We start from the raw sequence: 26,445 nt of genomic DNA, 5'->3' as shown, positions 1-26,445 counted from the left end.
GTTCTTCGTGTGTCTAAATAAACAGCACACTTTGCTTATGTAACGTTAGCAGCACAAACACAAAAACAAACAAACCCCTCGGTATAGTTTACATTATACGTTTTGCCATTGCTCAGAAAGAAATATCTGATGTGGTTGATAAAATATCATATCATTTAAAAAAAAAATTTTTTTGTAGATGCCCATGTCAGCTGTTCAGATTTACTTTACAAAAGAGAAGTGTATGATACTTCTCTTGTTGCCTTATTTGTATTTGACTTTATTAAATGTATTTATATTATCATTTAGTGCAGCCGGGCCGGAGCAGGAGGGGATAGAAAGAGAAAAAAAAGAAGACAGAGGGGGAAATTGTGGGGACAAGAGGGGGATTAGACAGAGAGACAAAAACAACAACAGCAAACAACAACAACAATAGAGCAACATCAGCAAATACGACATGTACAAATATGATGGTAAAAGTAGAAGCAAATAAGCAGTTAGCGAAAAATAAAAAATAATACAGAAATGACAATGAGCATTATTACACTACAAATGGATCAATACAAATACCAATAGAAATAGCGCTATTGATAATGAACAATACCAATAATTTACCTTTATTATCAACAATACAGTTGTTTAAATGCAACAATACATATACGTAATGATAACTTGAGATACGAAAGAATGCAGAAAAATGGAGGGGGAGAAAGAAAAGCAACCTACATTAACCTTGTAGATTGTTATAGTCACAATAGGTTAAGCTTTGTCAGTGTGCCATGTGTTACACCCAGTTTACCCTAGGGCAACAACGTTAATATATGTTTGATGAAACGTGATTATGTGCATGAGTGTAAGTATGCATATGTACTTGTATATGTACAGAATGTGTATATGTGTTTGTACAATGAATGTATATGTACAGAATGTGTATATGTGTTTGTACAGTAAGTGTATATGTACAGTATGTGTATGTGTATGTTTGTGTATTGAATGTGCGTGTGGATGTACGAACTTTAGGTAGGTAAATATGTACTGTATTTGTGTATGTATGTGGGAGGGTAGGTACCTATGTACGTATGTGAGCATATGTGAATTTGTATGTACAATACATTCGACTCCCAGAGTGCGTGGGAGCCAGAGCACGGCCCCATCACCCCCGAGAGCCCAACCCACAAACAGTAGGCGTGGTGCCCAGGGAACCAGGGACCACCGCCCCCACGCAGCCAAGCCGGCCAGCGACAGGAACCCCAGAGCCCGGCCCACCGTACCGCCCACAAGGGCCAGCAGCAGGCCGCAGACAGACGCACCCGGCAGAGGACAGGGCACGAGAAAAGCAGGGGACAGCCAGACCCCAAGCCAGCGAGAGACCACACCTCACACGGGCAGAAAGGCGAGACGCCCCGCCCGAGGGACCCAGAGACTATCATATAATTTAATCTGGTCAACAGGCTATTGTGTTTTTTTAATTAAATTAATTAAACCGTTTTGAGTTTTTGTCGACTATAATTGGACTGCAATTTGACCAAAACATTTTGGAGTTTTTGTCGATTAAAACTATTACATAAAAAAATTACTTAAATGGGACTACAAATAATACACATAATCGTCCAAAAAACTATAACTAAAATGGCTGCCAAAGACAACACTGGTGTTGAGTATCAGTGTGCCTATTTGTTCAGTGCACAACCTTAAGGTAATTAATGCGAGAGGGCCAATATTTCCGCTTACAGAGATCCTGGCCAGATGAAGCCATCAGGACCACATCATCTGCAAAAAGCAGAGACCTAATCCTGCAGCCACCAAACCGGATCCCCTCAACGCCTTGACTGCGCCTAGAAATTCTGTCCATAAAAGTTATGAACAGAATCGGTGACAAAGGGCAGCCTTGGCGGAGTCCAACCCTCACTGGAAACGTGTCCGACTTACTGCCGGCAATGCGGACCAAGCTCTGACACTGATCATACAGGGAGCGCACCGCCAAAATCAGACAGTCCGATACCCCATACTCTCTGAGCACTCCCCACAGGACTTCCCGAGGGACACAGTCGAATGCCTTCTCCAAGTCCACAAAGCACATGTAGACTGGTTGGGCAAACCCCCATGCACCCTCAAGGACCCTGCCGAGAGTATAGAGCTGGTCCACAGTTCCACGACCAGGACGAAAACCACACTGTTCTTCCTGAATCTGAGGTTCGACTATCCGGCGTAGCCTCCTCTCCAGTACACCTGAATAGACCTTACCGGGAAGACTGAGGAGTGTGATCCCACGATAGTTAGAACACACTCTCCGGTTCCCCTTCTTAAAGAGAGGAACCACCACCCCGATCAAAGACCTCCATGAAGGCCTGCGAGCATGGTTAGCAAAATCTAAAAAAATACTACTTTGGCTCGAAGAATAGCAGAATTCCGCTAAATAGCCAACGTCTGGGATCCTTGATACCTTTGCCACTCTAAACCCGTTGGTTAGTTTTTGCCAGCGTTCGTTGTTACCGATGTGCGACAAACTGCCAAGATTGTTTTGCTGTGACGAAACAGGTCAACCGGAAATGCCATACATTTACCCATGCTGAAATGAGCATACGGGCCATGTAGCGTTTAGAATGCATACCGCATATATCCAACAATCTATTTTCATGGGTGAAAAAAATAGATTTGTGGCATTCTACTAAATAGGTGCATGTAATCGTAGTGACTCACTCGCATTTAAGTCCCATGGTTGAGACGGTCTACAAACAACAAGATGTCCTACATATTTTTGGAACACCCTGTTCTAAACACTTTTAAGGTACTCCCTGGATCTGTGCTCATTCAATGCCTTCCATGTCCTTTTGTTCTTTGAGGTTTCCCTCTTGTTTTCATGTGTTTTTACCTTATTTTGTGGACCTTTTGTATCCGCACTGCAACGACTGTACAACATTTCCCCATTGTGGGTTGAATAAAGTGTATCCTATCCTATCTTATCATTCTCACTTTAGAACAAATGGCTTTTTGTCAATTTTGTCTACCACAGAATATGTTGGAATACAGACTAACGCGTTAGTCCAGATGAGGTACTCTGGGTGAAAATATATTATCGAGTAGTACATTATCAAAAGAAGGGATATGTTGCAGTTCAAGAAGAGTGAATGTCGGTCTGGCAGCAATTTGTTTAAGGAGTTCTAACGACAGCTGTCCAAAACCAAGAAGAAGCTAATTAGAAAGGTCAAAACAGGACAGGGCTGCGGCACTCACAGCAACGAACAGAGGAAGGTTATCTGGCTGGAAGGAGTACAAGGAAGAGGCTGAAATAATCGGGCCACAGTGACAAATGAGCACTGGGAAGCAGTGAGGAGGGAAATAGAAGAACAGAGAATGTGCGGAACTATTTTGAAGAAGTTGCTATCTTTTTGGCTGTGTAAGGTCTAAAAAGTTTTTGTGGCCTATATAAAGTTGATGATGGGCCAGGTGGAAGTGGCTGCATTCCTCAATCACAAGAGTCCTGCAGGTACCTCAGAGGATTTCACCAACAGGAATGATTGAGGACAGTCCCTTTATTCCGTGCTAAAAGACACACCACCAACCTTTAGTGCCCTGCTGTCATAATGATGATCCCTGCATATTCTGCTCTGTCCTACAAAGGGTTCTTTAAAAAGGGCAGGCACGGTTTCACTGAGGTCATTTAATTGCAAAGTCCGAGGGCTGTACTGTATAACGTCTTGACACATATCACCTTTTGATTTAAGGCTAACTCTAGGCTTGTTATGAATGCTAACTTGAGGCTGTAGAGGATCATTTGTTCCACATTGTCCAAAGGCCTTGTTTCATCCAAGCCTGAAATCAATATTACTAATGGGAGGCTGCGCTTGGAAACAGCATATCCATCCTCTCCACCCCTTTCGCTCAATTCAATTCTGATAAAGGGATGATGAAAAAGGGATACAACAACAAAAACTTCCTCATCTTCTTTACACATTTTGAGTTAATCTGATCTTCAGGGACTTCCTCCAATACCCTTTTTGCCTCATGAATGTTTTAACAAAGCAAAGGCTGCATCCATTTGGCGATGATTCTATGGGGAGAACTGGTGATATTTGAATGATCTGCTCTGATACTAATGGCAAAACCTTGTACTGTGTTTGTAATAAACATTCATACACTGTAGAACACAAATAAACTGCTTGCTCTCAAGGCGACAACTGAACTTTGCGGTTTGAAACATGTGTGAGAGAATGAATGAGTTACAGCCTTCCATATGTCCGAAATCCTTGAAGGGTTTTGTGTGGATTTGATATTCATGGTCTTTATCCCTTCAAGGTAATCCATTCAATGTTACCTCAACTCCTACACATCACCGTGATGTATTGAGAGAATAACCGCAGCTATTAGTCATTGTTGTAAAGTTAGATTGTCTTAAGGCAGCCCTTTCCAAGCCTGTGGTATCCACATGGTAGCCTCTTTCAATTTGTGCTGCAGCTACTGATGGACCAATTGAAAAGCATAGCAGATTTCAAGATGTTTAAAAAAAGTCAGTGCTAACTGTACCATATGTGTTTGACTCAAACATGGAAGAACATCTTCCAAATCCTAAATCTATAATACTTTGCTAGCACTAGCTTTAACAATTCTTCTCTCCATTTGTTCTTTTTTTTGCTAGTGTAGGAATTATTACTTTCAGTGACAGTCGTTTGGTGTGTTCACTGTGACTACAGCTGACTGTGTCTTCGGCTACGTCCTGGCATGGTTTCAAGAAAGGCACTTCAATGAAGATTTATCATAGCTGGTAATTGTCACGTTTGTGCTGATGAGAACAGAGAGATTCCTAATTACTCAGCATCTCCATTATGTGTCCATTAACAATTATTGGCCAGCCCAATTGCCAAGCAACAGAAATGACAACACTTAAAGGGTAAACCAAAGAAGGCGGAACTGTCAGATCTGCAGGGTAATCTTGTTCATGCTGGGTGGATTCATTAAGTTTCTAGCTGTTATAAAAAATAAAATAAATGGCGGTAAGCTAAAGCAGAGGCTTCATTACTCAAATCTTATTACCAGTATTGGTATATGGATGTCGAATAAAAAGCCTGTTTATAACATCTATTATATTTAGTTAACCAACACCAATTTAGCAGCTGTGGTTAGAAACATACAATGGCGTAGCAGATGTTCAGAAACCACCTAACAGCTGGATATTGTCTCATACATTCCTCACTAAGATGCTTTGATTGTCAAAAAATATCTGACAATCCCCAGTCCTTTTTTGTGAAGACCACTCAAACGCAAGCTGGCGAGCTTTGAGCAAGGGATTAAGGAATGTTTGGAGATGCTACCTCAAGTCCTATTGAAATCCCCATAAGGGATCCTCCAAAATACATGGCACAACTTGCAAAAATTTGATAAAATGGGAAAGTGACAATTTCGACATCAGATTGTAAGTTACTGTTACATATAGAGATGTCTAATGGTCCTGAATCCACAGTAGCAATTATTAGCAAAGCACAACACCACAAACTGGAGCATGAGGTTTTGGCAGTGAAACACCTCTGCTGGGAATTCAGCTCTAAAAAGACTATACAGGCTCACTACTGTACACTGACTAATTGTACCCTCATCTAATACAGTAGGTCTCAAGATGGCCCAAAACCCTCTCAATTATGCTTAATACTGTGTACACATCTCTACAAATACATAACTCAAACTGCACATCATCAAACAATCCCGCCTGATGTGCGAGAGACAACATATTCTGGTTAAAAAGATGGACGCACGCAATATCATGCTACCAATTACAGGAGAGTAAAGTGCTTTGTGCAATACGCCATGAATGCCGTGCCAGGTCCCCAATTACATTTAGAAATGTGTCCGACTCGGAGATGAGCGTTGAATAATGAAAGCAGCCTCCACTCACAGACATATTTGACTCAAGGGAGAAGTGAGGTCATTTTAAAACACAGTCATTATCAAATTCATATGCGTGCTTCAGGAGACCAAATTAACATCCCAAAATATGTTATAGTTTAACACTTCGGAGCATATAAAACGTTCCATGCCTCTCCATGCCAAATAGAGTGCTCCAACACCAGGTACATCATATCCACAATCAGTGTGTCTATTTTAGGCTTGGGACCGAACATGCATCCCTTGTGATTGTCTATTGGCTGGACAAACATGCAGACAAGAGACAAGTATTGCATACCACATTGAAAGTGTAAAAACATAAGATAGTCACCAGAGATTTACTAAAAAAACATGTTCAATTTCCTGTAGGATCTCAAGCTCTCTAAAGACGTTTCGGACCTCATCTCTCTCAACACATTGTTGTTTGTTCATGTACTTCATGGCGTACATCTTCTCCGTGTCTCTCTTTTGCACAATGCATACCTGCAGTAGAAATGACAGAACAAGGTGAAAAAAGAATGGGGAAGAAGAGACAAAGAAGAAAAATCAACAAGCTAATCAGCAATCAACTTAAACAGAATAGCACAACAGATCTAATCAGGGGCTTTGAGCATGACCTGCATGGCTGCTCAGGTGCCAGAGACAAATATTTATGAGTATTAACAGCAACTTTAGAGAAGACAATCTCATATGTATTTGGCCGTTTTAATCCATTAACACTTTCAGAACTAACTTCAACAAACCCCATTCCTCCTTTCCTTGCCTCCAGCCCCATAGTCATTTCATAGGTGAGGTTGAATTGGTTTTCCCTCAATGTGTGAGGGGCGTGGCTCAAGACCTGCTCCATGTGTAAAAGTGATTTGAGATACATTTTGTTGTGAAATGGTGCTGTAAAAACAACATTTGACATGACATGACCACTAATGGGCCCCTTTTTAAAACAGGGTCTCTGCAGGTTTCAACAAGCCAAATATAAGACTTTTTAATGAATACAATTTAAGACCCATTTCATATCGATACAGACAAAAAAGTACAAAAGCCTTGAAGGAAAATTGGGTGGCCCGGAATTACTTGCAATGTATATGAATTTATTCACTGCTCTTTCAGATTGGAATACAAAACGCTTAACCTAACTAAAAACACCAGAAACCTCTCTGTTGTGAACCAAGATTTGTTTCGAAGTCAGAATGAAAAAAAAAAGCCAAACTATAAATTCTGACCGGGCAGCACAGTTAGTTGTGCTGTGTAGTTACGTTGTAGCATCCTCAAAAATCTAAACATTTAAAAGCGAGACTGAAGTTTACACATTTAAAAAAAAATAAAATAACGTCAATAGATTTTTAAGACCTTTCAAAATCGTATTTAAGACATTTTATGGATGTAGACATTTTAAGGTCTTACATTAAAATTATTGGATTTAAGACTTTTTTAGACTTTTTAAGACCCCGTGGATATCCTGTAAAAGACAAACTCAATGGATTGTATGACAAGCTTGACTTTCTTCAAATACTTCACAAAACCCTTAGGTTGTTGGTGTGCTGTGTTTAATATTACCGTAGCACATCACACACATAACCATCAAATCATTGTTTTGAATAGAGGACAACTTTATTAATCGTATTTTATTAAAAGCTTAAGGGCTTCTAGGCACAGCAGGTAACTGACTGTGTTTGCCTGATGGTGAGATTTCCCCTAACGCGGACCGTTTGTGTATGGATCTTCAAGTCTCTGTCTTTTAAACCTCTCTGTCCTAAGAGACTTGTAGGTCAATGTGAAATATTGAATAGCTTAGTTGCTCGGACAGCAATGTGTTTATACAAGTTAAGATTGGTATATGACTTTTATTAGTAGGAAAATACTTTAATGTGTCTTGCATTCATGTTAGCATTCAAGCAAGCGAGTAGCGTGCTCGCTTGCATCTCCAGGAATTAGCAATATCACTGGTCCGTGAGTTTACCAGAGTGGGGTTATCAATCATAGTTTTGCAATAATTTGAATTTAAAACGGTAATACTAACGGTCGGGAGTTCCACCGCTGTTTATCATTAATACAGTGATTGTAACGTCCCTTCTTTAGTGTGTACCTCACTTTAGGAAACAGGTTCCCATGGACAAATACATTCTCTATTTGCTTTCTATAATGCATGCCAGGAACACACAAACATATTAATAAAACAGATATAAAAAATGTGATTAAAATACTAGGGTTTCCCCTAGATTGCCACTATATACAAGGCAGTGGGGGCGTGGTCAATACGACATCATCATATATATGACATGATCATTTAGAATTGCAATGATGCATAGATTTTTATTAAAAGGCTAAGCAAAAGTTTTATGTATATTTAAATACAAATATTAATGTTATTAGTCATTAATAATTCCATTAATAATATTAATTCATAATAATTATTAATTAATTTGACTTGGTAGACTGTGTTGTCTTTGTTCTATGCAGTTTCAATTGTTGCCTATTGTAAAAATGTAACACAAGCTACACTTTATTCTGCCCTCCCTCATTGTTGAAATCTAGTTAAATATGTAAACAGTCCTCTGAATGATATTTGGAAAAAAAATTAAAACAAATTAGGTGTTTTGTTGGTATTCTTCACACTGAAGTCACTGTAAAACTAAAGGCTCAGTAAGGAAAGTACAATATACATACATATGAAGTGCTCATACATGTAGAACTCACGTTAGATTATTAATAGAGTTTGGAATAAACTGACAAAATCAATACAATTATGCAGGATGATGGTTGAGCTCTAATGCCGCAAGCTAAATGCTAACGAACAATGGAATAGTTCACAGACAAGCTAACTCAAATTAGCATGGCCAATTGCAGGGCACAGATAGAGACGATCATTCACACTCACAATCATATCTGTAGACAATTTGCAGTCTCCAATGAACCTAACATGCATATTTTTGGAATGTGGGAGGAAACTGGAGTAACCGGAGAAAACCACACACGCGATGAGGAACGATTTTATGATATTTCAGCTGTTATTCAAACTATGTATAGCCAATAGTACCGGTACGTAAATAATAGACTATAAACGGTATATCTATTTATACAATATATTAATGAAATTTGTTTTCCGTTAAAAAAAAAAAAGGAACAACTTATTTTGAAGATGTGGCGGCGTTAATCTTGCCGTGGCATTATGCCATGATTGTTTGCATGAATATGAATAAAACTAAATGAGTACAACAAAAACAATGTAATAGTAAAATAAATGTGCGGCCGTTCTCCTTCATTTAAGTTCCACAGCCAACTTGATGTGTGTACTGTATGCCCAAGCAGGCTAATCTGTCAATCATGGGTGCAAAGACGTGACAGTAAAGGACCCAGACACATTGGCTTGCTTCCCCCAGCAGGAAAATGCCACTGCAGCAGCCTGAGATAGACAATACAGTCAAATCAGTGCTCAGGTTTGTCACTGACAGTTTAGTTATGTTTTGAGTTTTTCCTCTGTTTGTCTTTATTTCCTGTCGGCGCTCTTATTTTGGTTATTTCCTACTTGTCTCCCTGAGTGCTGTGTCCCCTCAGCTGTGGCTGATTGGCACCTGGCCACACCTGGTGTCAATCAGCCAGTTGCTATTTAAACCTGCCTTCTCCTCCAGTCAGTGCTGGATTATTGTCGTTCCGACCTGTCGTGTCGATAGCAGTGTAGCTATTCCCTGGATCCTGACTCCTGTTCCTGGTTTCTGGTTCGTGTTTTCCTTTTCTTATTTTTGAACATTAAAACCATGTTTCCTTGTACCAAGCCTGCTGCCATCTCTGCATCTTGGGGTTCGTGTCCTACAAACTCTGACAGCTACACCTGACAAATGCAATATCAGAAATGGAAATGACCCCACAAAAATCTTTAAAAAATACATAAAGACATAAGATTCAGCCTGTACATAAGATTTCTGACAAAACGGCGCATTTTTTAGAGAAAAAAGGCATGAAGATGGTCGGTAAAACAAAATCTATGCAAAATATTGACCAAAGAATCACCATTACATGTTACGTAGACCACAATGAAATGTTTTGAATGTAGAAAAAACACCAAGTGGCACCTTTAAAATGAATCTCTCGTCTTGTTGACGCGAACTCTACGTACAGTCGTGGTCAAAAGTTTACATACACGTGTAAAGAACATAATGTCATGGCTGTCTTGAGTTTCCAATAATTTCTACAACTCTTATTTTTTTGTGATAGAGTGATTGGAGCACATACTTTTTTGTCACAAAAAACATTCATGAAGTTTGTTTGGTTCTTTTATGAATTTATTATGGGTCTACTGAAAATGTGACCAAATCTGCTGGGTCAAAATTATACATACAGCAATGTTAATATTTGGTTACATGTCCCTAGGCAAGTTTCACTGAAATAAGGCGCTTTTGGTAGCCATCCACACGCTTCTGGTTGAATTTTTGACCACTCCTCTTGACAAAATTGGTGCAGTTCAGCTAAATTTGTTGGTTTTCTGACATGGACTTGTTTCTTCAGCATTGTCCACATGTTCTCAATGGGGTTTAAGTCAGGACTTTGGGAAGGCCATTCAAAAACCTTAATTCTAGCCTGATTTAGCCATTCCTTTACCACTTTTGATGTGTGTTTTGGGGTCACTGTCCTGTTGAATCACCAGGCTGATGATTTTAGGTTGACCTGAAGAATTTGGAGGTAATCCTCCTTTTTCATTGTCCCATTTACTCTCTGTAAAGCACCAGTTACATTGGCAGCAAAACAGGCCCAGAGCATAATACTATCACCACCATGCCTTAGGGTAGGAATGGTGTTCCTGGGATTATAGGCCTCACCTTTTCTCCTCCAAACATATTGCTGGGTATTGTGGCCAAACAGCAACATTTTTGCTTAACTTGACCACAAGACTTTCCTCCAGGAGGTCTTAACTTTGTCCATGTGATCAGCAGCAAACTTTAGACGAGCCTTAAGGTGTTGCTTCTGGAGCAAGGACTTCCTTCTTGCATGGTAGCCTCTCAGTCCATGGCAATGAAAAACACGCTTAACTGTGGACACTGACACTTGTGTTTCAGCAGCTTCCAATTCATTGCCGACCTGCTTTTTGGTAGTTCTCGGTTGACTCTTCATCATCCTGACCAATTTTCTCTCAGCAGCAGGTGATAGATTGCGTTTTCTTCCTGATTGTGGCAGTGACAAAACTGTGCTATGCACTTTATACTTACGAACAATTGTCTCCACAGTTGCTCTTGGGACCTTAAGCTGCTTTGAAATGGCTCCAAGTGACTTTCCTGACTTGTTCAAGTCAATGATTCATCAGATCTGTGCTGAGTTCCTTTGACTTTCCCATTGTTGCGTTTGTAACCGAGTCTAATGACTGCATCACATGAGCCCTATTTAAATGGGCTCAGAGAAGTCAACAGGTGTCGTCAATCATAATCACTCACATGAAGTTAAGAGGCCATGCCATGAAGCTAATTTGATTTAAGTGTAACTTTTCTACATCACCAACATTGATAATGTATGTTGCTATACGTATGCTTTTGACCCAGCAGATTTGGTCACATTTTCAGAAGACCCATAATAAATTCATAAAAGAACCAAACTTCATGAATGTTTTTTGTGACAAACAAGTATGTGCTCCAGTCACTCTATCACAGAAAAATAAGAGTTGTAGAAATGATTGGAAACTTAAGACAGCCATGACATTATGTACTTCACAAGTGTATGTAGACTTTTGACCACGACTGTATATTGTGAGTAGCCTCGTTTTGTGAGATAAGTGTATAATCACACCCTTAGTAAATGTCAATGTTCCCTTTACAGAGATTCTATATTAACTGAAAACACTTTCAGTAGACTCCTTATCGTGTCTAAGCAATAGTCATTTTAACAACCCTCAGAATGACCATCAGTTTTAGTTTCAGGCCCTCCCTTATTCATTGCGCTCATCAAAAAAGACCCAGTTTCTCTTTGCTCAAAGCAAGGCCATCTGCACTGTGCTAGAGGCAAGTCTAAATAGACCTAATGAAATCCTGCAAACAGCATTTGAAGAGTGCTTCTTCGATTTTTTTAATTGGCTAGGAAGATACAACCTCTTAACTAGACATACACGTAACATATTTAACGTTAGAACCATTTTCCATGTCAACGTCATGCACCTAATAGGACAAGATGCACTTTTTATAGGCAGGCAAGGTCTTTTTCACATATCATCTCCATAGCACTTTAGCTAAGAATAGGTGCCATTCACGTTTGAACCGATATCGTACCAATTATCAGTACCTGGTACTGGTACTCCACGGTACTAATTTCTGATGCTTTGGCTCATGTGTTAATAAATGTTAAAATCCTATTTTTTCATGTGATTATTATTGATACTGAGCTGATAATGATACATGTGCTGTACAGTGGTAAAATATTTTTTTTACACTTGTCTCATTTGCTAAAATGCATTCATGTCCTGTGTGGGTTGCCTTAGGAAGTAGTCTTTGCCATTACGTTGAATGTGGCAGTTGTGTCTTTTGTTGAGTCTTACAAAAAATTTGCCGGTAAGTATAGGGTTCAAAAGCGTGACGTAGGAAAGACGTAATGGAATGGAAAAAATGCAATGCATCAAGGGCTTTGCATCTGAAAAGTGTGTTTACACTGCTTGTATGCCGCTGCACTAGTTTTGTTCCTGTCTTCTTTTTTTTTTTACAACTCTTTTTATTGACATTTTCAAATAAACAGAAAAGAGAACAAGTCGAAACAGTACAATTTTGAAGTCAGTAAATTCTTCACACCCCTTCCCTTGAACCCATCCACCCCACTCAGGTTTGTTCTTTTCTTTAATAGGTTCTAGTTATGATTACAAAATTTGAAGGTGTTAAAAATGGTAATGCTAATCAGTAGAATGTACTATATGACATATTTAATGTATATTAGCATCAATCTAGCACATTTTAAAAAGTGGAGCCTTACTTTTGACACTTTCGATCAGGCATGCTTGCTTTGTTGGGATGGATAATTGCAACATTACCTAGAGGCCTTGAGCCAGTGTGGAGTCTGCAACCGGACATGATGTCACACGCAAAAAAGTTACCGAAATACGGTATTGTTTTATTTTACGGGAATCGGTACTCAATCGTACAGACGGTCGGTCTCTATTGAAGTACAGAATGCGGTAGCCATCCCGAATCCTGTTTTACTGGGAGACAAAGCAAAAACCTTTCAGGCAAACATTATATAACTTTTGAGAAAGCTATTCTTGCAACACATCTATTGTACTAATTTTGCAGTGAAAGAGCAACAAATGTGTAGATATATGAAAAAGCTATTTAACATGATATGAACAAATCAAGCCCCTGCTTTAAACAAAATAATGCTTCCTGCTTTGGACAACTATGAGACTTCAGAATCAGCTGCTGGGATTGTAAACACTTCAACCAGTCGAAATACATTCATTCTTCGAGTAAAAAACAGATGACAGAACAAAAGTATACTGTGTGGGCTACACATACTTACAAATAACTATAACTATAACTTCAACCATTTGGACAAATATGATGGCTCACTGCAGCCAGATTAATCTTTACCAAGGATTTCAAACAATCTGAAAACATTTTTTTTTTTAATCTTTACGTTTCAATGCCGTTGTGACCTTTTCTTGTTTTATGAGTTTTATAGTTCCAGCGGATTCTGTATGCAAATGTCGGGTTCAAAATTTTGATGTGTACTATTTTGTGTCAGAGCAGCATTTAGAGTCTGCTTTCATGGGAACTATCAAAGCCATGAAATCCATCATTGACTAGATTAGTTTCTATCTGCTTTTGCAACATTTTGTAGCAATATTTTGCAAAAATTATGAATGCTTTCTTCTGGCAATTTGGAACTGAAGTTGATACTTTTTTACATACAAACCCTGTTTCCATATGAGTTGGGAAATTGTGTTAGATGTAAATATAAACAGAATACAATGATTTGCAAATCCTTTTCAACCCATATTCAATTGAATGCACTACAAAGACAAGATATTTGATGTTCAAACTCATAAACTTTATTTATTTTTTTGCAAATAATAATTAACTTTGAATTTCATGGTAGTTGGGAAAGGGCATATTCACCACTGTGTTACATGGCCTTTCCTTTTAACAACACTCAGTAAACGTTTAGGAACTGAGGAGATACATTTTTTAAGCTTCTCATGTGGAATTCTTTCCCATTCTTGCTTGATGTACAGTTTAGGTTGTTCAACAGTCCGGGGGTCTCCGTTGTGGTATTTTAGGCTTCATAATGCGCCACACATTTTCAATGGGCGACAGGTCTGGACTACAGGCAGGCCAGTCTAGTACCCGCACTCTTTTACTATGAAGCCACGTTGATGTAACACGTGGCTTGGCATTGTCTTGCTGAAATAAGTAGGGGCGTCCATGGTAACGTTGCTTGGATGGGAACATACGTTGCTCCAAAACATGTATGTACCTTTCAGCATTAATGGCGCCTTCACAGATGTGTAAGTTACCCATGTCTTGGGCACTAATACACCCCCGTACCATCACAGATGCTGGCTTTTACACTTTGCACCTATAACAATCCGGATGGTTCTTTTCCTCTTTGGTCCGGAGGACACAACGTCCACAGTTTCCAAAAACAACTTGAAATGTGGACTCGTCAGACCACAGAACACTTTTCCACTTTGTAATCAGTCCATCTTAGATGAGCTCAGGCCCAGCGAAGCCGACGGTGTTTCTGGGTGTTGTTTATAAACGGTTTTTGCCTTGCATAGGAGAGTTTTAACTTGCACTTACAGGTGTAGCGACCAACTGTAGTTACTGACAGTGGGTTTCTGAAGTGTTCCTGAGCCCATGTGGTGATATCCTTTACACACTGATGTCGCTTGTTGATGCAGTACAGCCTGAGGGATCGAAGGTCACGGGCTTAGCTGCTTACGTGCAGTGATTTCTCCAGATTCTCTGAACCCTTTGATGAATTTACGGACCGTAGATGGCGAAATCCCTAAATTCCTTGCAATAGCTGGTTGAGAAAGGTTTTTCTTAAACTGTTCAACAATTTGCTCACGCATTTGTTGACAAAGTGGTGACCCTCGCCCCATCCTTGTTTGTGAATGACTGAGCATTTCATGGAATCTACTTTTATACCCAATCATGGCACCCACCTGTTCCCAATTTGCCTGTTCACCTGTGGAATGTTCCAAATAAGTGTTTGATGAGCATTCCTCAACTTTATCAGTATTAATTGCCACCTTTCTCAACTTCTTTGTCACGTGTTGCTGGCATCAAATTCTAAAGTTAATGATTATTTGCAAATAAAATCAAATATGTTGTCTTTGTAAAATATTCAACTGAATATGGGTTGAAAAGGATTTGCAAATCATTGTATTCCGTTTATATTTACATCTAACACAATTTCCCAACTCATATGGAAACGGGGTTTGTACATTAATCAGGTTGTTGGTAAAAGTGATGTTGATATTTAATGTATAACTCCTTGATCATATGTGTATGGTGGGCCACATTTTTTTACCCATCCATTTTCTACACAGCTTGTCATCATTAGAACACGGGTAAGCTGTAAGATATTTCAGCTCACTTAGGGCGAGAGGCAGAGTATATCCTGGACTGGTCACCAGTTAGGGAAACCATTCACAAACAACCATTCACATTCATTCAGACAATATTGAGTTTTCAATTAACCTACCATGCATGTGGAAGGAAGACGTAGTACCTAGAGAAACACGCAAACGCACAAGTACATGCAAACTCCACACAATGATGCTCAAAGAAAGATTCAAATCATATCTTTTATATTATTGCTATTTTGTTTTCACTTTGTATATGACGCAACTCACTCGTATGTTTAAACCCTTAAACAGGGTTAGGGTTGTGCAAATAAAAACATTGCTATCACTGTCATGTTGCAATAGCTGCCTTATCTGGAATCCCTAAGATCTGGTCAGCGGAGTAAAATGATGACAGTTCAAAAGGATTTATTCATGTATTCATAGAGAATACAACCAATTAAATGCATTAGGCTGGTTTACAGAGGAGAAGGAAAAAGCAACAATTTACAGGCAAGATGAGCAAGATAGAATTTCTCAAATGTTTTCAAATGTATTTGCATATAAATAGAGACATTTTCCCCTAAACTGAAATTAGTCCAGATGGAAAATTGAGGCAAATCACCCTCATGTGCTGGTTTTAGATTGAGGCACCAACAAAGACCAATAACAGTCAATGCAGTACACCTAATAAGTTGCATATTCTCAAAGCAACATGAGCCAAATATCTACTATGCTGCTAGGTAGCAAATTCGGAACATCTGCTTTTCAGAAGGATGGATATTTGTCTTTGAGGGAAAAATGGTTGGAAGGCAGAGGCAATTCTACCATCTGTTCCCTCTGGAGATGATACAAATACAACTACACCCTCTGTAGACCATGCTATGCATTTTCAAGTGCACACAACCAAAAAAAATGAGAGTTACTTTTGATAAAGCTGCCATTGGCACTTTCTATCACTTTAACCTTTATGTGCACAGTGGGGCTGCTCGGGGACATGTTCGAGAGAGAACACTGAAAATATGTTATGAGCAGCTGTATTTACATACTGCATCTGACTGGAAGCTACGGACCAGGTGACCAAGAATTCAGGAACAGCAGCTGTCGGAGGAGTCACATTGATCTGGGAATTTGATTAGTGCTGCAGTTACTGAAAATAGACATTTATATAGGCAATGCCAAGGGGTTATATTTGGCTCCCAAGGGTTCTTAGTGAACACGGTGCTAGCTTGGAGTGAGATGCTGTCACAAGGTTGTCTGTTAATCTTTGACCACAGGCTGCACATAGCCCACGTTTAGCTCTCCCAAAGCACTTTTTAGAGTGATAAATGGACAGAAAGGTAGTCCCTGTCTCATCAGTATCTTCAAACACAGGCATCAAATATACCCACATTTCAATCCCAACAGCTTCACGGCTAACTTTTAATAGTTTTGAGCTCTGAAGCATGAAAATAACTTTGTTTTGTCTGAGACACAATCATCTAATCAGCAGCGCTATGAAAGCAGAACAGCACCAATGATGAAGGTGTAAGCAGACAGTTTCCTAAAGTTAGTCTTTTCAGGACCATCCAGGATGTTTGATAGACAGAGAAGAGTATTACGGCAATTAAATACTTTCAAAATTCAAAATGAAGTCTCTGTGTTAAAATATATGTGATGAGCATCGTCTACAGTGTACAGTAATTGTGGCTTACAATAGCCTGTGTTATAAAGCGGCAGTGCATGGCTACGTTCACACGGCAGTCCATCTAATCTATCCGTCTATTTTGGCAGATAATTATGACGCATATCTCTATTTAATGACGTACCGGTCGGTTAAATGCAACCGGAACATCCAGACTGCAGTCACATCGGATACATATCTGATGTATATCCAAATCCGTATGAGGCCTGGGTTAGATTTTAAAAATTCGAATTGCACTGTTCGGAATTGCACTGCTCACATTGACAAGTAGAAATCCGATACAGGTCAAATGTGGGCAAAAAAAAATCTAAGTTGACCTGCATTGTGAACAAGGCCCATGTGGCATTACTTGAAAGACAACACTATTCAAATTCAGTGACCCATTAACTCATAATCAGCAGCTATAACCAGTGGCTATCAAAGGCTGAGCAGCTAACCACATATTGCATGTGTACCATTGATGAAGTCAGAGTGTTTTAATACAGTGCTACTTCAACTTACGAGTATTTTGAGATACGAGCTGCGTTTCGGCTTTTTATTATGTTTTAAGTTACAAGTACAATTTAAGTTAGTAGCATTTTTGCTGCCAGTTTAAGTATTATTTGTCCACATCCCACAGCCAGAAATCAACATAATTCTGCCCTCCAACAACTGAAACTCAGGAAGTTCGTGCAAAGGAGAAGAAGCGTACAACCGAATCAGAGAAATAAATCATTCAAAACATGTCCTATAGGTTGTCCGACACGGCGTGACAGCATCCAAATGGCATTTTTAAGTGGAGGTGTGGGGGTGCTGCTGGTGCGGTGTTTAGTGCGTTTCAGTTTGTTCTGTTCCCTGGCTCGGCTCAATTAGTGCACTTGCATAGATCTAAACTCTCTGGTCCGTTACTCAAAAACATTTGTGTGCAACATAAACAACGATTTCCTAGTTCCTATTGTTACACTACGGAGAAGCAGCCCGTAGGAGACACCTACAAAGGTTTGCTCTCTAACTGAACCATATTATTACATTTATTCATAAAACTACTCTTGTAGTACATGCTATTGTAATGTGTTGCAAGCAGTATTTCTTAGTTGAAAGTTCATTTTTTTATTCAAAAGGCATGTCACATGGTAAAATGGTGTTATTTAGGGAGGTGTTATTTAGGGAGGGTCCAGCACATATTAAGTTGATTTCAATTAATTTCAATGGGCGGTGCTGATTCGAGATACAAGCGTTTTGAGTTCCGAGCTCGATCGTAGAACGAAATGTGCTCATAAGTTGAGGTAGCACTGAGCCTTCTTCAAGTAAGCTATGCACTGCGCTGGAGTATAATTTGAACTCTCGAATGCCTTTAAGTTAGTAAACTACGTGGTGACCAAAAAAACACAAGCCTTAAAAGTCGTACAAACTTTGGACATTGAATTCACAATGAGTGCCGCCAGCATTATTTGATTAACTTGACATGTGTTTCGCTTTTTCGGACACTTATCTGAAAAAGTAACATTCTCAAAAGGTTGGAAGACAAACATCCATTTAATTTCATTGTGTACCTGTGTAACATTTATTGTTAAATACATGTATGTCCATTACTCTCTAGTGCAGTGTTTTATTTCCTGGCATTATTATTATAATGGTTAACAGATGTAACTTGTCATAAATCTTGAACTTTAAACATTTTAATGTTTAATATAATGTATATTAAAAACTTTATGATTCCTTCCTGCGCCACCCACCCAAGACGTGTGTGTGGCTACCCTCCTTTGTCAGATTTCAACAGCCACTGTGGTGTTTATGTCCAAGCAGAAGCAGCTACAACTGCAATCACACATGTCAAGAATGGTTGCCAAAAAGCCATGGAACAGCTCTTTGGATATGCTGGCTCCTTAACTTGAGCAGCAATAGGTTTATTTAATTCTATTTATTTTATTTTTATTTCTTAGTTTCAAGTTCTGTAAATACTCTAAACAGTCAAAAGCTCATACCTCGGTCATGCATGCAAAGCTATAAAATAATTCAAAATACAACTGCATTGTTTTGTAACTAAGTAAAAAACAATTTTGCTTGTTGAGTAATGTATTTTGTAACTTCTTAAAATTAATGGCAAAATATCACCCCGTCTCTGCCATGATCCATGGACCGGATAATGTTTTGTTTAGTCATGTTCTGTTTAGTTTTGGACTCCCTTAGTTCCTGTTTTGCGCACCCCTGGGTTTGCTTTGGTTACCATGGGTGCTGATTGGTTTCAGCTGCCTCTGATTAGCGTCCGGGATGCTCACCTGCTGCCGGGCACTAATCAGAGAGCTATTTATTCACGTGGTGCGCCACACTCGGTCTGGCTTTGTTGTTTGCTCTATGCAACTGTTACGTTTGGCTATTCCTGTTTCCTAGTTTATGATTCCTGAGCTAAGTTCCTTAGCTTTTCATGCGATCGGCACCCTTTCCTTTTGTTTGTTTCCTGTCGTTTTGTATTTTGGACGATTTATGACAATAAATCATATTCCTACCTGCACGCTTCGTCCGGAGTGGTCCGTCTGCATCCCGGGAGAACCCCCACGTGACAGTCTCGTTCTCGTGAACCCAATATTGTATCATCTTGTCTCGTAGACTGAGCGTATCGACGCCAGCCACTCAGGCAAATCATATAGTTGATGTAGATGCCCATATCTGCTGTCCAGATTTACTTTACAAAAAAGAAGTGTGGGATACTTCTCCTGTTGTCTTATTTGTATTTGACTTAATTAAATGGATGTATTTACGTAATGTTTGGCACAGGCGGACCGGAGCAGGAGGGCATAGAAAGAAAAAAAGAAGACCGAGGGACAAATTGCGGGGACAAGAGAGGTATAAGACAGAGAGACAACAACAACAACAAAAACACCAACAACAACAACAACAGAACAGCATCAGCAAATACGATATGTACAAATATGGCACGAACAATGATAGCAAAGAAGCAGTTAGTGAAGTAGATAGTAATAACAGAAAATGTCAGTGAACATTATTGCACTACAAATGGAGCGATATAAATAGCAAAACAAATAGCACTATTGCTAATGAATAATAATAATATTTACTTATATTATCAACAATACAATTGTTACACATGCAACAATTCATACATGTAATGAAAACTCAAATTACAAAAGAAAGCAGATACGTTCTGGGGAAGAAAAAGAAAAACTATATTAACCTTTGTATTTTTTGTTTCTGGTGACACAAAATGTACTTGTGGTGGGTTGTATGGGTAACCATCTTTTTATACATTTTATACATGCTATGTACTCTTGATAAATTGCATACTTAAATACATTCTTTAATCATAATTATAGTTATGTATAACCTCTCTTAAAACTATCCATTTCCACAACCAAATTGTCCAGCAGAGTATGTATGACACGATGACCTGTAGCTACTGTCTGGATCTGCAGACTCTCTATCCTTGTGAGTAGCCAGGTAAATCTAAAAATAGGATAAAACACTTTCTATTTCCGTAGCTTTAAATCTTTAATATCTCCAGTCTGTGTCCCTAACTTATTGCTCTTCTGCATCTACCCCAACCTCAGATTCAGTCTTATACACTTCTTTTGATCCAAAATTAAGTCTTTCATGACCCGTCGTGAACAACATTGATTACCTTTACCAAGTGAGTGGAGGCAGTCAGGAAGCTGTGGATTTGGTGTTTTCTAGGCCAGTTATGTTGCAAGTCGTAAAGAAGCCGCTGACAGTGACTCATGGAGGAATAAGAAACTGAGCAGACTGAATACTACTGGGAAAGAAAAGCCCACCTAATCTCTTACATTCAACATAAATATAGTGTACCATGAGTGATGAAATCCATCATTCTCAGATTATGTTTGATGTTAGTGTAATTGGTTTAACACCGTGCAGTAAGTGGAAAATACTGTAGGTAGAGGTCCAGCTGTTGAAATTGAATTGTGCCAGTTTAAACACTGGCTTGCTTACGCACACCCCCACTCACTAAAACAGACACACACACACACACACACACACACACACACACACACTTTTCTCACACACTGTGTAAGTCTCTAACATTTTATACTAAATCATATAAGAGCATATAATTGAATGGCTAACGTCAATTTGGCATACAGCTGTTAAAGTTAAAGTTAAAGTACCAATGATTGTCACACACACTAGGTGTGGCGAAATTATTCTCTGCATTTGACCCATCACTAAGGCTGCAGCTAACGATTATTTTTCTATCGATTAATCTATAGATTATTTTTTCGATTAATCGGTTAATCTATAGATTATTTTTTAGATTAATTTTTAGATTATTTTTCCTTTTATAGATTTTTTTATTTTATTTAAAATGAATGATGATGAAAAAATAAATGTAGGCCAGTTTTTTCAAAAGGCATGGCTTTTATTTACAAAAAAAAAAAGTATGGCCACTCAGTCAACATTGACAACAACATGACAAAATATTCTGTAGCAATGTAAACATTTAAAACTTTTAACATTTAACAAAATTAAAAGTAGCTTATTGGCTTTTTAATGTGCAAATATAAAAGTAAACATCCAGTGCAAATCTTAATATTCTGCAATAGTATAAGCATTTCAAAAGTAAAAGCATTGCTTATTTTGCTTTAAAATGTGCAAAAATAAAGATAAACATCCAATACAAATAAGTGCGTATTTCCTTGAATTGGCGCCGTGTATATAGTATTCGCATGCCTCGAATTACTGCCGGGTCAAACTCGTTTCGCAAAATAATTAGCGCATGCTTAGCATTACCGCCGGCTCAGGATTAACGCCGGGTCAAACTCGTTTCGCAAAATATTATTTTTATTAGCATATGCCTAGAACCTCCGCCGGGTCAAACTCGTCACGTCACCATTTTCAAAATGGAGGAGGCTGATTTCAATCATTTGAAATCGCATAAAGGGAAGAAGATTAAGAGCTATTCAGTAGGATTTAAGGTCCAAGCTATTGAATATGCTAAAAAGAACAGTAAGCAGATATGTTTTATTAATATACCGTAGCTGCGTGTGTCAAATATGAGTCATTAAATGACTCCCGCCTCCTGCTGGTAGAGGGCGCTAGTGATCCTTCTTGTGACTACCGGTACTGCAGAAGACCGGTGCTGCAGAAGAAGACAACAAGCAACAAGAGTGAGCAGTGATCGTTTGCTTGCACTTTTAACATGGAGGATTACATATCTAAAATAAAACAGTTTTCTAAACTGGACTTTCAATCGAAGCAGGAGGTAATACTTAAAGGAATATCTCCATCGAGACAGAGAGACTTTTAAAACTGAAGAAAGATAACGAAGACTTCTATAAACAAGTTATCGATGCTTTTGATCAGAATACTCATTTATAAGTAAAGGTAAGACCATAATAACGTTTTCTTTATTAAATGTGCTTTTCATGATGGTATCCTTACATCACTCAAATTTATAAGCGCAGGCCTAAATTTACCCCACGCCTTTTGGTAAGCGCAGGAGTGAGAAGAGGTTTTAAATTAATTAGCGCCCCGGAGGCTATTCAAGGAAATAAGGTATGCGACACGTCGACGCACAAAAACGGCGTCTAGTTACGTAATCGATGACGTCGACTATGTCGACGCGTCGTTTCAGCCTTACCCATCACCCTTAATCACCCCAAGGGAGGTGAGAGGAGCAGTGAGCAGCAGCGGTGGCCGCGCCCGGGGAATCATTTTTGGTGATTTAACCCCCAATTCCAACCCTTGATGCTGAGTGCCAAGCAGGGAGGTAATGGGTCTCATTTTTATAGTCTTTGGTATGACTCGGCCAGGGGTTTGAACTCACAACCTACCGATCTCAGGGCGGACACTCTAACCACAAGGCCACTGAGCATCTGTCGATTATTTTAGTAATAGAGAATTCTATCAATTAAATTGTTCGACTAATTGCGTAATCAAATAAAACACACCTTATTGCTTCAATGCTTACTATAGGGAAAGTTGTTTGATTTTCTTCCTGCCATAACCTACATTCTTTTTTTCAAATATATAATTAAAATTGCACTTTTAACACGTGTCCATTCATTAAAAAAAAAGAAAACTACTCGCCGCCACACAGATCATGGCGCCCATACACAACCGCTCTCATGTGCGCTTTATTTCAGGAAATTATGTTTGCATAGTCAGAGGTCTGGGAACTCCATGCGCTCCGGATTTTATCAATTTCCATTAGTTGTACTCATTAATAGATGAATCTAAGCAATAGAATATAAACCGAAGCATTTTTCCAATCATATTAAGTAATTTAATTGATTAATCATTGATTTTAAATTTGTCAATTAGTGACACATAATGAAATAATCTGTCAGTATTGCTCAACTATCCACATTTTTGTTCCGTTATGCACCAAAACATAATGGTGTCTTGCATTGCATATACTGTATGTATGCAACATCTCCACAAAATTTCAAATAAACCATTGCCGTAGTTTTTGTGTAATTTAGCCAAGTACTGAAGTTTCTAATGAGGTTATTATTAAGGGTAAAATATTTACAATGGACTATCATTTTAAACTTCCACATATATTCTGAAGAAAAAAAATAGGGACAATAAATACAAATTTGAGATACACATGCACCTCATACATTTAATGATGCTTTCCGTGTAACAAAGAAAATAACCATACATTCAATAAGTCTGCTGGGAAATGTAAAAGCATTTTTAAAGTAGTTTGCCTCGAGTCTATCCCTAGCTCCAATTTATGTGAAACACAATGAGGCACTTTGAAGAAAGTCATGTATAAAAAAGGAATATATAAAGAGGGTGTAATGGGATGACATCAATGACAGAATGTAAAAGAGCTCAGCGATGCGTAAAAAGTACCCGAAGGCTTATCTTAAGTACATTCTCCAAGGATATCTGAGAAGTCTAACATTTAAGCGAAAATAGCAAAGCCAAATATTTATTATTAACATTGTGGTTGTTTGTGCGTTTTGGTTTGCATGTCTTTTTAAGAAATTGTAATAAAATGGAGGGGAAAAAAGGTCCAAATTTACAGTCAGGTGTTAAAACTGAGCTGCCTTGGTGGAGGTTTGGACTCTCTGAATGTCAAGTTAAAGTTCAGTTATTACGTAAATGTGTACACAAATGTGTACAGTTACACACTTTTCTAGTACAGTGATACCTGAACTTACAAGTTGGCGTTTTATTATGCTTTACGTTATGTGCATAATTTCAGCTATGAGCTTATCTGCAAGTACAATATATACACATAGAATACAAGTATTTTGTATTTAAAAACATTACTGAAGTAATAACTACTGCTCCGGTTTGCTAAGTAAATTGAAAACACAAGGTGAACATATGTGTTAGTTATTGCTATTAAAGGAAAAAGGGGTAGGATTAAATAAGTTTTGCTTCTTCCTACTCCTTTTCGGACATGTTGTAAAGAGAAATTAAAAAATTTAAAATATGCGATGTATCATATTGAAACTGTATACATGTTCAAAATAAACTTCAACCTACCAACAAATTATTCATGGTTCCTCACATGTAAACTTTACAAAGTATTAAATATATAAATTGCAATAAAATTGAGGAGCTGGTGAATTATTGTGATGTAAAAAAAATCCCATATTTTTACCAATTTTCAGGAGATTTCATATATTTTGAAATGCAAATGTTGATGCTCCTCTTAAACACACGTAATAAAGATGTTTGGGAAATTCCCCAAAGTTGTTTGGTGCTAAATTAACCACATTAGTGTTGCATAAAACATTATGGCCCTGATATACTAAAGGTTTGCATGTACTAAAAACATGTGCAAACTTGATAGCACACACAAAGCTGACCTACTAAACATGTGCAAAGTAAGCAGAAAAAGGTGTGTAATCCATGTTGCGCTTCTGTCTTCTTTAAAATGCAAAATGTATGCTAATCATCAAAACGGCCACAATACTGGGGAGGAGAAGATGCGAATATACTTATTGAGCACGCGCAATGTGATTTATCAACACTCATCACCGTTTTGCAAGCACTGTTTAGCGTGTTATCACGTATCAGGAGGACGTACAAACTGACACAGTTCCAAACTAACAACCGATAGAAAGATGAGAATCCTCCGTCCTCCATGTTTGTGTCAGCATTTTGGACTGACAGAAATAAAAAAATATTAAGACGTATAGTCTAATCAGCATGTTATTTCCATACTTTTATAGCTGCTAAAATACTTGTAGAGCTGATGGAAATTAGTTCAATTGATGCATTTTGGTGTCCGTTGGCATTTTTTTATTTTTTTTTTAAATGTCCTTCATTTTTTATTTGTCATAAGCGGTAGAAATGGATGGATGGATGTCACTAAAATATATCTCCAAAATGAAAATATGTCTTTCATTATGCATTTTCTTGCGTTTGAGTCGTTCCGGACGCATGAATGCGCTGGTGATGCGATCCACAGCCTTGCGCACAGAATTAAGTGTTGGTGTGCATATGTCTCCATCACTTTTCAATTGCACATGTAGTGTTAGTAGATCACACGGTATTTGGATCTGAGTAAATCAGGCCCTATGTCGCTACTGGTCCGACGTTTCCTAAAAAATAAGGCTAAAAAAACAAATTGAAGCCTTGTCCAGCTGTTTATTGACATATACTATTCATGTTTAAATATATTTTACTGCAAATTAATATTGGCTCCAAATATTGGTTATTGGCGTCGCCGACTACCGTATTTTTCGGACTATAAGTCGCAGTTTTTTTCATAGTTTGACCGGGGGTGCGACTTATACTCAGGAGCGAATTATGTGTGAAATTATTAACACATTACCGTAAAATATCAAATAATATTATTTAGGTCATTCACGTAAGAGACTAGACGTATAAGATTTCATGGGATTTAGCGATTAGGAGTGACAGATTGTTTGGTAAACGTATAGCATGTTCTATGTGTTATAGTTATTTGAATGACTCTTACCATAATATGTTACGTTAACATACCAGGCACGTTCTCAGTTGGTTATTTATGCCTCATATAACGTACACTTATTCAGCCTGTTGTTCACTACTCTTTATTTATTTTAAATTGCCTTTCAAATGTCTATTCTTGGTGTTGGGTTTTATCAAATAAATTTCCCCCAAAAATGCGACTTATACTCCAGTGCAACTTATATATGTTTTTTTCCTTCTTTATTATGCATTTTCGGCCGGTGCGACTTATACTCCAGAGCGACTTATACTCCGAAAAATACGGTACTAATAATTGGTATCAGACCTGAAAAAAACATATCGGTTGACCTCTAGTATTTGTGCACAGATCTATTTTAGATTTTACTAGTAAGAATATGAAGTTGAATCACTAAATGTATTATTAACCTGCTGTCACTTTGCCTTTGCCCGGGGACAACCAATAAAACTGAGCTTGTCCTGAGCTATTCCTGGTCTGAGC

General features: G+C 38.4%; 1 protein-coding gene across 4 annotated transcripts in view; it reads right to left on the bottom strand.

The window, feature by feature from the left end:
* LOC133607810 (serine/threonine-protein kinase 32C-like) overlaps nt 1-26,445 on the bottom strand; it is a 186,347-nt gene that overhangs the window by 71,330 nt on the left and 88,572 nt on the right. For 3 of the 4 annotated variants that reach the window (XM_061962795.1, XM_061962787.1, XM_061962803.1), the window contains one exon: nt 6,188-6,339. The exons of the other annotated variant lie outside the window; for it this stretch is intronic. In XM_061962795.1, the coding sequence (XP_061818779.1) occupies nt 6,188-6,339 (152 nt within the window). The remainder of the gene's footprint in view (nt 1-6,187; nt 6,340-26,445) is intronic. 4 annotated transcript variants of the gene reach the window in all.

Source organism: Nerophis lumbriciformis, linkage group LG02 (genome assembly GCF_033978685.3).
Source record: "Nerophis lumbriciformis linkage group LG02, RoL_Nlum_v2.1, whole genome shotgun sequence".
In the NCBI taxonomy this organism is placed as follows: Eukaryota; Metazoa; Chordata; class Actinopteri; order Syngnathiformes; family Syngnathidae; genus Nerophis; species Nerophis lumbriciformis.
The sequence above is the reverse complement of the archived record's forward strand: the minus strand, read 5'-3'. Positions and strand labels throughout refer to the sequence as shown.